This window comes from Ambystoma mexicanum, chromosome 9 (genome assembly GCF_040938575.1).
Source record: "Ambystoma mexicanum isolate Mex_15411 chromosome 9, UKY_AmexF1_1, whole genome shotgun sequence".
Lineage (NCBI taxonomy): Eukaryota > Metazoa > Chordata > Amphibia > Caudata > Ambystomatidae > Ambystoma > Ambystoma mexicanum.
In genome coordinates, this window is record NC_090931.1 from 1,213,277,410 (window position 1) to 1,213,290,603 (window position 13,194).

General features: G+C 50.1%; 1 protein-coding gene across 2 annotated transcripts in view; it reads right to left on the reverse strand.

Annotated features, from left to right (window-relative positions):
- UBXN4 (UBX domain protein 4) overlaps window positions 1-13,194 on the reverse strand; it is a 1,027,720-nt gene that overhangs the window by 103,209 nt on the left and 911,317 nt on the right. For both annotated transcript variants that reach the window (XM_069616541.1, XM_069616540.1), the window contains exon 13: window positions 3,419-3,627. In XM_069616541.1, the coding sequence (XP_069472642.1) occupies window positions 3,419-3,627 (209 nt within the window). The remainder of the gene's footprint in view (window positions 1-3,418; window positions 3,628-13,194) is intronic.

The following is a 13,194-nucleotide window of genomic DNA, read 5'->3' on the forward strand; positions in this document are numbered from 1 at the left end:
CATCTAGTTCTTTAGCTATAGCCATCCTATTACCTCTATATTGTCCCTGTGATGTGAATCTATCCCCAGCCCATAAACCGCATTCCAAATCCGAGTATTTCACCCGTTCTTCATAAAAACCGCCGGACATTTAAAACTGCAATTGAGAAAAAAATGCAACTTTCCAACGTGTGATTCCGGCTGCATCATGTTCTTACTTTCAACTTGCTTTTGAACTGTATGCCTTTGTTGATACTTTGCCTTTTGATTGCTAGGGTTTATACACTACTGCTATTGTGAGAAATCATATTTGCCTCATGGATTTAACCGCACATTAATTATTTGTCAATTTCCAAGTGTTATTTTAGGCCATTACAAAGGGGTTTTGCCTCTTATTTTGTGAGGGAAGGTAGGATTTTGATTCTGTTTGCTACCTCATATCCCCGACTACCTGCTGCTTCTTTCTATCCATTATTAATTGTGGGTTGAGGCAACATTGAAGGGGGAAATCTTAACTCTGGTGCTATCTATCCTAATTGAAAAAGTGCTCCTCTTCAATTGTTCTTTGGATATGTTCTTGTAGAAGGTTACCCAAGTGTACTTCAGTAGTTTTCATTGTAATTATCACCGCATTGGTGATTGCTGCCCAATATAAAATGGTGCGATTTCCTTTGAATTTTCAAATAAATGTTGCATTTCCACCAACCGGCCTGGTTCATGGTCCATTGTGACCTGCAGTATTTGTAAAAGGGGGTGTGAGACGGGTTGTGTGCCATCTCAAATTGAATTTGTAGAAAATAAAGAGAAAGCATTCCAATTGTGCGCTACATCCTAGGCTAAGACAAGGTGTGCCGCCCGATTGAAGTCCTTAACAGGCTGCCCAACACGGATCCCTCGTGGTCTCACCATCACCTTCCTCTGGGCTGCTGCACTGTTGGCCTCTTACTCTGGGGACTCGCCGTGGCTCTGGCGTCCCTTTCTGCACTTTTGTGCGAGTTTTTAACTTGTGGGCTTCTTGCCTTCCTCTTACTCCACCTTCTCTCTCTTCAGGTGTTACGCAGCTCGTGGCCTTCCTGTGCCCACGAATGTGCTCCTCTCCCCCCTCAGGTGTTATGCAACTCGGGGCGTTGCCATGCCTGCGTATGCATTATTCTCCCTCTCTCTATGTTACTCGTTGAGTACATGTTATTTAACTTACTCATCCCAGTGGATTGGATATCTAGATTTAAAGGGACATGTTCTTTTTCTATGCGATAATAATATCTCTTAAGTGTTTCTTCGTCCCAGTCTTGATGGTTAAAAGTCTCTGATATTTTAGAGCATCCCATGTAGGCCACAGTGTGAACAGCTTTAGGGTATTCCTCACAGGAACATGAGTCCTTGTCCCCTAAGGTGGAAGTATCTCCCAATGAGATCCTACTTGCCTCTACCCCTAGGGAGGGTATTGCAGAGCAGGCTCACCTCTCTAGCCTCACAGGGGGTGCTACTCCTTTGGGGAGAAGGGATGAATTCCCTTGATTTGTCACAATCCCCACAACAGGAATAACCCAACACATATTTGTCGCATCCTGACATTGCGGAGCTAGACCAACCACAAGGAGGGAACCCCTATTATGCCATAAATAAAGCCCAATACACTTGACATTTATCCTAACCCCTTTCTATTGGGTGGACTGGAGCCAAAAGCGTTATAGGTGCTATATGACCAACACAGTGCACTAAATTAGACATCTGGAAGGAGAACATTATCCCTATTAAACTATGAACCATGCCACTTTACAGTTTACCCTGTTCTGACATTAATCGCTTAGGTTGTCTTGAGAAAAGAGTACTTTTGTTTTTCTGTGGTTAAGCCCTTAGTCCGCAAGGACATTCAACCCCTCGCTATCCTGTGTGTGACGAAAACAAGAGGTCAACTTCACTTTTTTGAGTCAAGTGATTCTTGTCCGTCTGCTACACAAACCTCTTAATGAAACAGTCAACTCAGTTTCTGTGTCTTTTCTCATCCATGTTTCACCACAGTGTTGAATACAAATGAAGACTGGATGATGGAGTCTGACCTAAGCTAAAGAATATCTGCGTTCTACACTGTTCCTCTTGGGGGGCGAATCCTGGGTGTGGTTACTTGTTCCTCCATAGAAGAAACCTAGTAAAAATCATTCAAGACATCACCCTCTCACTAAGGACTACGTATCCACCATCTATCTACACAAATGTATCGGATCTGCCCGCAGCAGGAGGGGATTGGTGGGCGAGGGTCAGGGGTGTTCGTGGCACTGTCCCAAGAGGTGAAGTTGAATGTCTTTCACAAGATCTGCATCTAAAGTGTTGACATGAAGAGGCACTCTGATAATTACCTAAACAAAGACACCAATATCAAGGTTGCTAGTTGCACAAGCTCCCCGCTCAGTGTGAGGCCTACGGCGTGAAGCTAGAATGAAGTCAACAAGAGGTGTTGTACGGTGTACAGTCACTCTTCGAACTTTATTGGAGACTCAGTAACTCTAGGTATGCATTGGAACAGGAACATTTCTAGGATAAGTATCCTGCCTTTTTTCATAGACTAAATAGACATTTGTTTAAACCAAAATGGATCTGGCAGGGCAGGGGCCTTCTACAGAAGAGGATGCAGACGCTTTGTCAAATGATGAAAATGCTGCCATGGCTCATATCGCCCAATTACTCAAAAGTCCTAGGGGCCAAAAAATCTTCCATCCTTCTGTGGTATAAACAAGCCCTCTCGTAGTTTATATAGACAACATGCTCATTTCACCTGCATAGCTGCAAGAATGTTTGTTTATAGGCATCATAGAATTTAAGAGACAAACTGAAAATATGGCAGATTTTCAATGAGGAAGAAAAACATTGTATTGTTGCAAACAGGTAAAAAAATATTCAAACACAGCTGAAAAGGGCTAATGGTGCACTAAATTCTGGAATCAGTCCTTCATAAGAGAACCAGTGGCTATTTGAATGAATCAAATTTGTTTGGGTTAAGTTTTAAAAATGATAAAGTGCTTTAAAAAGGTATTTGGGGGTTCCTCTGTGTCTAAAAGTAAATGAATGTTGCGAAGATCCCAATGTAGAGAATGAATGGATCCTCTACGACTCCTTTACAAAAAAGTTGAGTATGGAAATATTTGGAAACAATACACATATATACTTGGGGACAATTGTGCATGGTGCCAGTGCCTCCTCAATAAAGTCCTTAGTTTGGGTGGGTTTGGAGGGGGCACGGAATTCTGCACATGTATAAAAGAAATACATATTTCTGGGATTAGATTTTTCAAAAACATCGTCAGGTAAACATGATTTCTTAATAAGATTGCTGTTAAAAGGTAGGCATCTAATGTATTACAATCTTCATTATAGATACAGGTTTTGCACACTGATAAACTTTGAAGACTAGTTTAAGAACTAAAAATAGTATTCTGCTTACCTTTTTGGTTCTGTGCGGTTTGAAGTTGATGGATTGGAACGTTCTTGTTCATAAGTTGATCTTGTCGCAGCTTGGGTGGGGGGTGCACTGCCTAGTAAAAAGTTACTAAGAAATGTCCACACTGCCATGAGGGGATATAGTATTGTACCAAAGAAGGTCCAAATCCCTCCTCCAGGGGATTGTACAACAGCTGTTGAAGGTCTTCCTGCCTAGTCAAAATAAAACAATTTGGAAAAAGAATTAAAGAAAGGATAAGACCTAGAATAAATGATGAATTTACAAATTTTGTCACATACACATTTGCTGTTTTGCCCATGACTTTGATGTTTCTAGGTGTACTATTTAAGTTGTGACCTGAGGAGTTTAGCGCATAAGGAGAGGGGACCCCCATCCTCAATTTAAAATGGTCAGTGCTGGCCTGGGACCCGGCGCACATGCAACTCAAGTTGCATTAAGGAGTGAGTGTCTGCCTGGCACTCCATTTGCAGTGTACTTTCTTTACATTTGCAAAGAATTTCCATGCAGCATGAAGATTCTTTGCAAAATAAAATAACAGCAGCACCCAAGCACTGCTGACTATACTAATGGTGAATGAGGGGGAGGGGGGTATTCAGTGGTGCTTCACCATGCACACCTGTGTCTGTCAGGAGCAAATTGGTAATGGTAACAGCTACTCTACCACCTGGCCTTATGCAGAGGGAAGGGAAAGTGGTCCCTTCACCCTCACCCTGTTCATGTCCGACACAGGCGATGGATGGGGTCGCAATGCTGACACCCCCCTTCATTTACCCCAAGGCCCAAGCAGTGTCGGGCCTGGTTGAATGGAGTCAACCAGTGCTCAATGAGCCCACTACTTGGTAGGGATCATCTCCCAGAGTGACAGAACTGCATTGTAGTGAGTAGGTGGGGATTCCAGGGTTATGCTTTTCTTAGCTCACCAATCAGAAGATGTACTCGAGTAGTCACCAAAACACATGAAGAAGGATAAATGTAGCCAAGAAGGAACAAGTTACTTACCTGTAACTGTTGTTCTCCAGCATGGGTCTGGCATGGATTCACATGCTCATGAATATTCCCCGTCGTCAGGTTGGGAATCCTCGGTAAAGAAAAAATCAGTATCATTTTCGTTTCTGATCTGTCTTTCTTAGTAGTAACCAATCACTGATCTCTGGGTCATACTGCCCCCAGCCAATGACTGCCCTCTCCCTAAGCCCCTCCCCTGGCAGCCATCCTCAGATTTGGTAGCACGTAAAGTGGCAGTATGACCAAGTGAAGAGCCACAGAGGGAAAGGAGGGAGGGTTCACATGTGAATCCATGCCAGACCCATGCCGGAGAACAACAGTTACAGGTAAGTAACTTGTTCCTTCTCCAGCATGGAGTCTGGCATGGATTCACATGCTCATGAATAGGAGAATACATAGCAGTATACACATGCACAACCACGGGAGATGGCAACAGGCACAACATTAAGCAATACAACAACTCAACATTAAGCATCTCTTACCTCTTCACCAGGCTCACCTTAAGCGAACAGGTTGCGCAGCACTGCTTGGCCGACCCTGGACTCCTCCCTGGAGTCCCGATCGACGCAGTAGAATTTTGTGAAGGTGTGCGACGACCTCCACGTAGCAGCCCTGCAGATGTCCAGTAGAGGCGCACCAGACAGGAACGCCGTGGTAGCAGCGATCGCTCTGGTCGAATGGACTCTCGGCCGGCCGGGCAGAGGTCGGTTTGCCAACCGGTGACAGTACATGATGCAGCCAGAGAGCTATCTGGAAATGGAAGCCTTCGAGAGAGCCTTCCCTTGATTCACAGGTCCAAAGTTCACAAACAGCTGTGATGTCTTCCGAAAACTCTTCGTGCGGTCCACGCAGAACTTCAGAGCTGTAGCTACATCTAGCGAGTGCAGAGTCCTCTTGGCCTGCGACAAAGGCGACGGGAAGAAAACTGGCAACACCAAGGGCTCGTTGAGGTGGAAGTCCGATGGCACCTTGGGCATAAAGGAGGGGTGCGTCCTCAGCACCATCCTCGTGTCGTGAAAAGTCAAATATGGAGGCTTGCAAGATAGGGCCTGGATCTCTCCCACTCGTCGTGCGGAGGTGATGGCCACGAGAAATGCTGTCTTCCATGACAGGAACTTCAACGGCGCCGAATGCATAGGCTCGAATGGGGCCCACATGACCCTGGTCAGCACCACGTTGAGCTCCCACACCAGGGCAGGGGCCTTCACTGGCGGGAACGATCGGAATAGTCCCTTCATAAATTCCTTCACCAGGCGATGAGACCACAAGGACGCCCGTCCTGTAGTTCTGGTGTATCGGGAGATGGCAGCCAGATGTATCTTGATGGAGGCGTGAGCCAGTCCAGCCTTGGCCAGCGACAGTAGGTATGGCAATACTTGAGGGGCCGTAATCCGCAAAAGGTTAATCTGTGCACGGCAACAGACAGAGAACCTCTTCCACTTATGTCCATAGCACTTGAGAGTTGAGGACGCCCTGGCTTTTGCAAGAACCTCTCTGCAGTCAGCCGGGATATCGTATCCTCCAAACTCTAGTGCTGCAGGAGCCAAGCCTGCAAGTTCAGCGACTCCGGGTCGTGATGAAGAATGGCGCCTCCTTCTCTGGAGAGATGATCCGCGTCCATCGCCAGCTTGATAGGTGGGGACGTTGACAAGTCCAGAAGGTCCGGGAACCAGATCTGTCTCGGCCACGCCGGTGCGACGAGGATCATCCTGCACCTGGACCTCTTGATCTAGTTGATGAGACGGAGCAGCAACGGCAACGGAGGGAACGCGTACAGGCTGTCCCAAGGGAACAAGAAAGCATCGCATATGCTCCTCGGCTGTGTGAACCTGCTGGCGAACCTCTGGCACTTGGAGTTCGTCGCCGTCGCGAACAGGTCGATATGGGGTTTGCCCCATCGTTGAAAGAGCCGATCCACCTGGTCCTGGCGTAGTTCCCACTCGTGGCACGAGCGCAGCTCCCTGCTGAGTGAGTCAGCGATGGTGTTTTTTATTCCTGCCAAGTGGAAGGGAACCAGAAACATCCCCTGGGCGACGGCCCAGTGCCACAGATCCTGGGCCTCCTTGGATAGGGCTGGGGATCTGGTGCCTCTCTGCTTCCGGATGTAGAACATCGTGGTGGTGTTGTCGGTGAAGATCCTCACCACTTTGTCCTTGAGGGACGGAAGGAACGATTTGAGCGCCCAGAACACGGCGCGTAGCTCCAGGATGTTGATGTGGAGAGACCTCTCCTCTAGGAGCCAGAGGCCTCTTGCGTGGAGATCCCCCCCACGGAGGCGTCCGTTGTCACCGTCTCCTGATACGCCAGGGTCTGAAACTCTGTGCCTGCCGTGAGGTGCGCACGGGTACCCCACCATAGAATCGCCCGACAGAACTCCTCGTCGAGCGGGATCCTATCTTCGAAGCTGCCTGCCGCTTTAATCCAGCGGGCGTCGAGGAACTCTTGTAGCGGACGCATCCGAAGTCTGCAAAGGGGCACAAGGTAGATGCATGAGGACATCATCCCGGGAGGGACTTGATGGACCCCACCCTGGCCACATCCGTGGCTAACAGGCGCTGCACCTTGCCCAAAACGGCCTTCGTCCTTTCTTCCGACGGAGATGCCAATCGCTCCACTGTATCGAGCTTCGCTCCCCAAAACCAGTGCTACCTGCGACGAAACCAGGGTGGATTTGGGGTAGTTGATGGCGAATCCCAGTTCCGTGAGCAGACGGACGGTCCTCGCTGTGTGTTCGACGGCGGGTTCTCTTGACCTTGCACAGATTAGCCAGTCGTCCATGTAGGGGTAGACGTGGATCCCCTGCAGGCGCAGCCGCGCCGCCACTGGAGCGAGGCACTAGGGGAACACCGTGGGTGCAGACTTTAATCCGAACGGCAGGGCTCTGAATTGGTAGTGACGCCCCTGGACTACGAATCTGAGGAACTTTGTGTCCTTTTAGAATGGGGATGTGGAAGTAAGCATCCTCCAGCTCCAACGACGATAGGAAGTAGCCCTCCTCCAGCTGTCACAGCACGTGCTGGAGGGTGACCATCCTGAATTTCTGTGCCTTGATGTACTTGTTTAACCGACGCAGGTCCAGAATGGGGCGCCAACCGCCTGTCTTCTTTCTGACGAGGAAGTACCTTGAGTATACTCCGGAGCCCCGGAGCCTCTTGGGGACGAGCTCGATGGCATCTTTCTTGAGCATCGCCCTTACCTCCAACAGCAGTTGAGGGACGTGATTCTCCTTCCTGGCCACGGGAGGAATGCAAGGACACTTCTTTTGAAATTCTAGCGAGTGTCAGCGGGCCAGGGTGTCGAGCACCTAACGGTCAGTGGAGATGGACTCCCACACGCTGACGAGCTTCATCAGCCGGCCTCCCACCGGGGTGCTTCGGTGGGGGCCCGACGCTACAGCCGGTTCAGTCCTGCTTGGAAGAGGCCTTGCCTCCTTGACGACGGCGGCGAGACCCTCCTTGCTTGCCGTGGCCTCTGTAGGCCTCCTGGGACGAGGAGCGGGCCGCCTGGCGGTACATAGAAGAGCCACCGCTGGATCCCTTGGAGGCTCCCTGTCTGCCTCCGGCGCTCCGAAAGGGCCGCCATTGCTGAAGGACTCCTAGGGCTCGGGCTGTCTCTGTGTCGGTCTTGATGGCCTGGAGGGACTCATCCACCGTCTTCCCAAACAGGTTGTTGCCGTCGAACGGCATATCCAAAACTCTGGTCTGGACGTCCTGGCGAAAGTCCGTAGCCCTGAGAAATCCTCGTCGTCGAAGGCAAACCCCGTTGCCCAGCTGGCGAAATCCGGTATCGGCAATGTCTGTTGCCACCGTAATGGCGTGATCCGACGCCACCTCACCTTCCTGCAGAATCTGTAGGGCCTCCACCCTCTTGTCGTCCGGTAGGAAGTCTAGCAAGGGAGCTATCTTGAACCAGAGCTCCCTGTCGTAACGGGGCACAATCGCTAAGGCATTGGCCACCTTAATCGTCGTCGCAGCCGACGACGAGATGACTCGTCGTCCCATGGAGTCCAACTTCTTGCCCTCGCTGTCTGGCGGGTAAGTGGAAGTTGAAGCCGCCGCACCCGCTGCTTTCTTCTTGGCCACTGCCGAGACGACCGAATCCCACATAGGCTGAGCCCTGAGGCACAAGGGGACGGCGTCGGGGACCCGGTACTTCTTCTCGTACCTGTCCCTCTTGGCGGGTGTTGTGGAAGGGTTCTTCAGGATAGCCAGCCCTTCGTTCCAGATGTCGTCGAGCAACGGTACCGCGAGGACCGTCTTTCTCTTGGCCTCCCGTCGTTGGTAAAGAAAGCCTTCCCTTTTCTGTTCCTCAGGGCAGAGCTGGAAGAGCGCGGATGCCCTGGCTACCATGGCGAGGAAAGAGCCAATTTCGACGGGCGGAGAGGCCCAGAGAGGGGAGGGGGAAAGGGGAGGGGGGTGTGTGAAGGAATGTCCGTTGTATCATCGCCACCGTCGTCGTCTGTTCCCGTCGATGTATCCGTCGCCGTATCATCCCGAGGGTCCGGCGAGGGGGGTGAGGGGTCCACAGGCCTTGTGGGCACGAAGGGCGGTGCGGGGTGGACTCTCCTCCGCTTGTTCGGAGGGCTTCCCGACAGTCCAGGTTCTGGATCCTCCGTCGGGGTGCGTGGTAACCTCGTCCTTATCTCAGTACATAAGAGTTGGATCGCCAACAAAATGGCCGCCGAGCTATCCTGGGGCTCGGGCAATGGCTGCGACGGGCGGGATGGCTGCTCCACTGGGCCCTCGTCGTCGCCATGGTCGCCATCTTCGATCACATCAGCAGGATCCTTCCCCTGGGATGGAACCTTCTCGAACCTCTTGTTGAGGCCTTCGAACCTCTTGTTGAGGCCTTTCATGGTTTCCACCAGATCCTCCTCGGAGGCTGAATACGAGTCCATACTGGCCACCGTCCCCCCACCCTCTTTTTCCACCAGGGTCTTCACGGGGGTCTTAACGATGGGCTGGAAAGAGGATTTCCTCCGTGGTGGCAGGGAAACTCTGGGCCCTGAGGCCGCCTCCACTGGCGTAGTCTCTGCCGGCTTCGCCAGGCCGCTGCGACAACCTCGATCGAGGCCTTTGCCGGGGGGATCAAGGCCCTCACCACCTTAGGTGCGTACTGGGCCTTTGCTTTGGGGGGAGGGTTATCGCCTCGCTCCCCCTCGGCTCCCTTCGAGATCGACCGGGGCATCTCCAGAAGCTTACCCGGGTTCTCGGACTTCCTCTTCCCCGAACGAGAGCGCTAGCTCGCGGTTGATCGTGCCGGGGAAGTCGCGCGCTGCTTGGCAGCCGAAGAGCCCGACCTTTCGGCACTCCTGGTGCCCGCAGACTCGCTGTGCTTGGCCTTCTGTTGGGCCCCCGTCGCCGGGGCGCCCTCACAGGACTTAGAAGACCGCTCAGACTTTTTCTTCAGCTTCTCACCTGCTGTGCCCTTCTCCAGCCAGGCGGCGAGGCAGGAACGACGATCTTGCTTGGTCCGTTCCGACAGGTTCTTGCAGAACGCATAGTCCTTTTCCATGTGCATCTTGTCCTCATGAAGGCAGTAGAGACATCTCGAATGCTCGTCGTCCTTGAAAACATTTTGCAATCCGCATCCCGGGCAGCTCCTGAACAGCTTGGATCCGGGAGTCGAGCTTCCCTTGTCCTGGGCCATGTCTGTTGAGGTAGACCTCAGATCTTCTGGAACCTCCAAGAAGCTTAACTCGACGAAAACCTCACCCTTGAGGGGCGTAGAAGAATTCTGAAACGGGTCCCTGTTATCGGAAGTGGAAACGGTGGAGCTTGAGGCTCGATTAAACCGGAAAAATGAGAAAATCTCCTGAAAAAGCGTGAAAACGCAGTAAAAGCTCGAGAGCTAAAGCACGAGGACTCCCAACACTTGAATGTGCGGTAAAAATCTGAGGATGGCTGCCAGGGGAGGGGCTTAGGGAGAGGGCAGTCTTTGGCTGGGGGCAGTATGACTCAGCGATCAGGGATTGGTTACTACTAAGAAAGACAGATCAGAAACGAAACCGATACTGATTTTTTCTTTACCGAGGATTCCCAGCCTGATGACGGGGAATATTCATGAGCATGTGAATCCATGCCAGACCCCAAGCTGGAGAATAAGGGTTAACAGTTTAACTGACTAAAAGGGCATTATGAAATTATACTTGATATCTGACTAATGTAAGTACAGGTGTTATTCCAGGTTACAAATATGTAATGCGGGGTTCAGAACTTCTTAGTGTTTGTTATTCATTATTGAGGCTTAAGTCCAAGGAAGGGAAGAAGGTGGGTATTTAGTTAGACATACAACATAACAAAAATACACAGTATGTGTCAAAATAGTAAATTGTCAATGAAGACACTTTGGGTAATCCGGCTAGGGAAACCTTTAATTTCCTTGCCAAAGTAAACCTGACTGTTACCAACCTGCAAAACTGAAGAGTTTCTACTGGACTCTGCTTCTTTGATCCCTGAACTGTGCTTTCTTGCCTGGTCTTCCTCAGCCCTTGGTCACTGGTGCCCCAGTGTCCGCTCTGACATTGTGACACTCACCTTAGACAGGGTTGGACTTTCTAAGATAGGCTAAGCTAAAATTATAAAAAAAAGTTATCCAACTTTCTATAAGTTTGCCTATATGTTTCAGGAGGTTTGCTTATGGGATTTGTTATCATCATTGCTATTCTGAAATATCTAACTGTGAATATTGCAACTGTTCTCCTATTATATTATTCTCCGATAGTACTTACCTTACTTGAATGCTACAAGCCTTAGAGTAACTAAATAAATACCTATTTGTTATATAACTCCTAGTGCGTTAAGATTTGTGGAAATAAGTGTATGCTCTGAGTTCTGTGCGTTTCCCTACCGCCCTCCTGCCTCCTAGACTAAGCTCTGGATATTGTGTCGTCACTCACATCTACCCCCCACCCCACTACCAATTCCAAGCCTCCCTCGGCTCCCCTCCCTCCTACCCATTACACTCGATGGGGTCTCTAAAGTTGTCCGCTCTATGAAGGTTTCATCCAAACATGTGCACCTCTGCTCTTCTAGATCCATTAAGGACAACATATCTCTCGACACAGCTCTTGCTGATTACTGCAACCACTCACTCGCCACTGTCTCTTTCCCTCTTTACCTCAACCTCTCCCATGTGCACCCTCTCCTAAAAAAACATCTGCTGACCCCTCCTGCCCAGCTAACTATCGCCCCATCTCCATTACCCCTGCCCTGGACAAACTCTTGGAGACTGTTAGGCAGAAACCTGTGCCGTTCCCTTGGGGACCACTGCAAAAGATTTAAGACTACAGGTGTTTGGCAGTAAACCCACTTGGTAGCAGTCTGTACCACACAGATTCACTTGGTAGCTGTTGCTGAGCAGTCAGACTTCCCGCAAGAAGAGTTAGGCAGTATGCAGAGTATACACAATAGGTACAGAGACACAGTAGTACAAACACTGGCCAGAGCTTTGGTGTAAAAGTATATAATTATTTATTTAAAAACACACTTGTGATTTACACTAGCAAAAACAAGGTAAGTAAATTCAGCACACAGTCACTATCATACATATACAACCCTATTCACTTATTAGACAAGTCTTAGTGAGAAACACCACTTATTTTCAGACAGAGGTGAGCGCTTAACATAAGATGACACTCTATAGGGAGGAAAAAGGCAGAGTTAAGGAAGCACACAAGTTTCAATACTTTTACAAAGAACCACAGGAAGGCAGGATAGGCAGAGTTCTACTGGAGAGCAAGGAAGTCAATTGCAAGGCCCACTGTTGGAGAGAGCAAGCAGAAGGGGTCCAGGTTCACACAGTGGGGTTATGCCCAAAGAGTCTTGTAGATAGTTCGCACAAAAAGGATGAAATTAAAGTCAGGAAAAGTTAGCTAGGTTGTCCCAGGCTAGCCCAGGTTAGAAAGTCGAGGCTTTACTGTCACCCCGAACGATCTGTCGCAAGGGAAGCCAGGCGGGACACAGTACCTTAAGTGTGAAGGAAGCTCCAGCGGGGGCAGTTGTTCCTGGCAGCAGGTGCAAGTCGGTGTTTCGTCCAGAGGAAGAAGAGGTCTCGCCGTGGAGGAAAGATGAAGGTTGTTGCAAAGTTCTCCGGTTAAAAGGCACTACCCTTCTCTTTGCGGTAGTGGTAAACCGTGGTATTCCGGTTGCCGGGGTGCTTGGCACAGGCAAGGCGGCCACGAGATGCTCCAGGAAGGTGAAAAGAAGGCAAAACTGGTTATCCCCACCAGTCAAAGGAAGAAGACTCTCCGGACTGGAGATCTCCTCTGTCGTCTGCAAAAGTGGTGAGACGGTTCAGCAGGGCTCCACTGGTGGGGTCGTCGTTGCAGGTCGGCTCAGCTTCTCCCTCCTCGGATTCTTAGGTCCTGTGGCGACTTCTGAAGTTCCAGTCCCCAAAGCCCTGCTTTTATGCAGCACACCCCCATTCACTCAGCCTAGCTGTCAATCAAACATGCTAAGTGGTGAGCGGGCCAGCTCACCACTTGGGCCAATCACACAAGAGTGTGACTTGAGTTACCAAGGTAACTCAGTCCAGGGTGCCTAAACCCCCTCCCACACTCCCTGTGGTACCCAGACAGAGTGGCACCACTTTTGGAGGCTTCGGTGGAGAAGCCCGCCAAAACGTGGAACAAAGGGCTCGACTTGGGTTGGAGTCACAGAAGAGAACACAAACGCCATTTTAGAATAGAGTTCTAGCAAAAAATACCAACCGGTGAATTAATATTAATTAAATAAACCGGCGGTTTGTTCGAG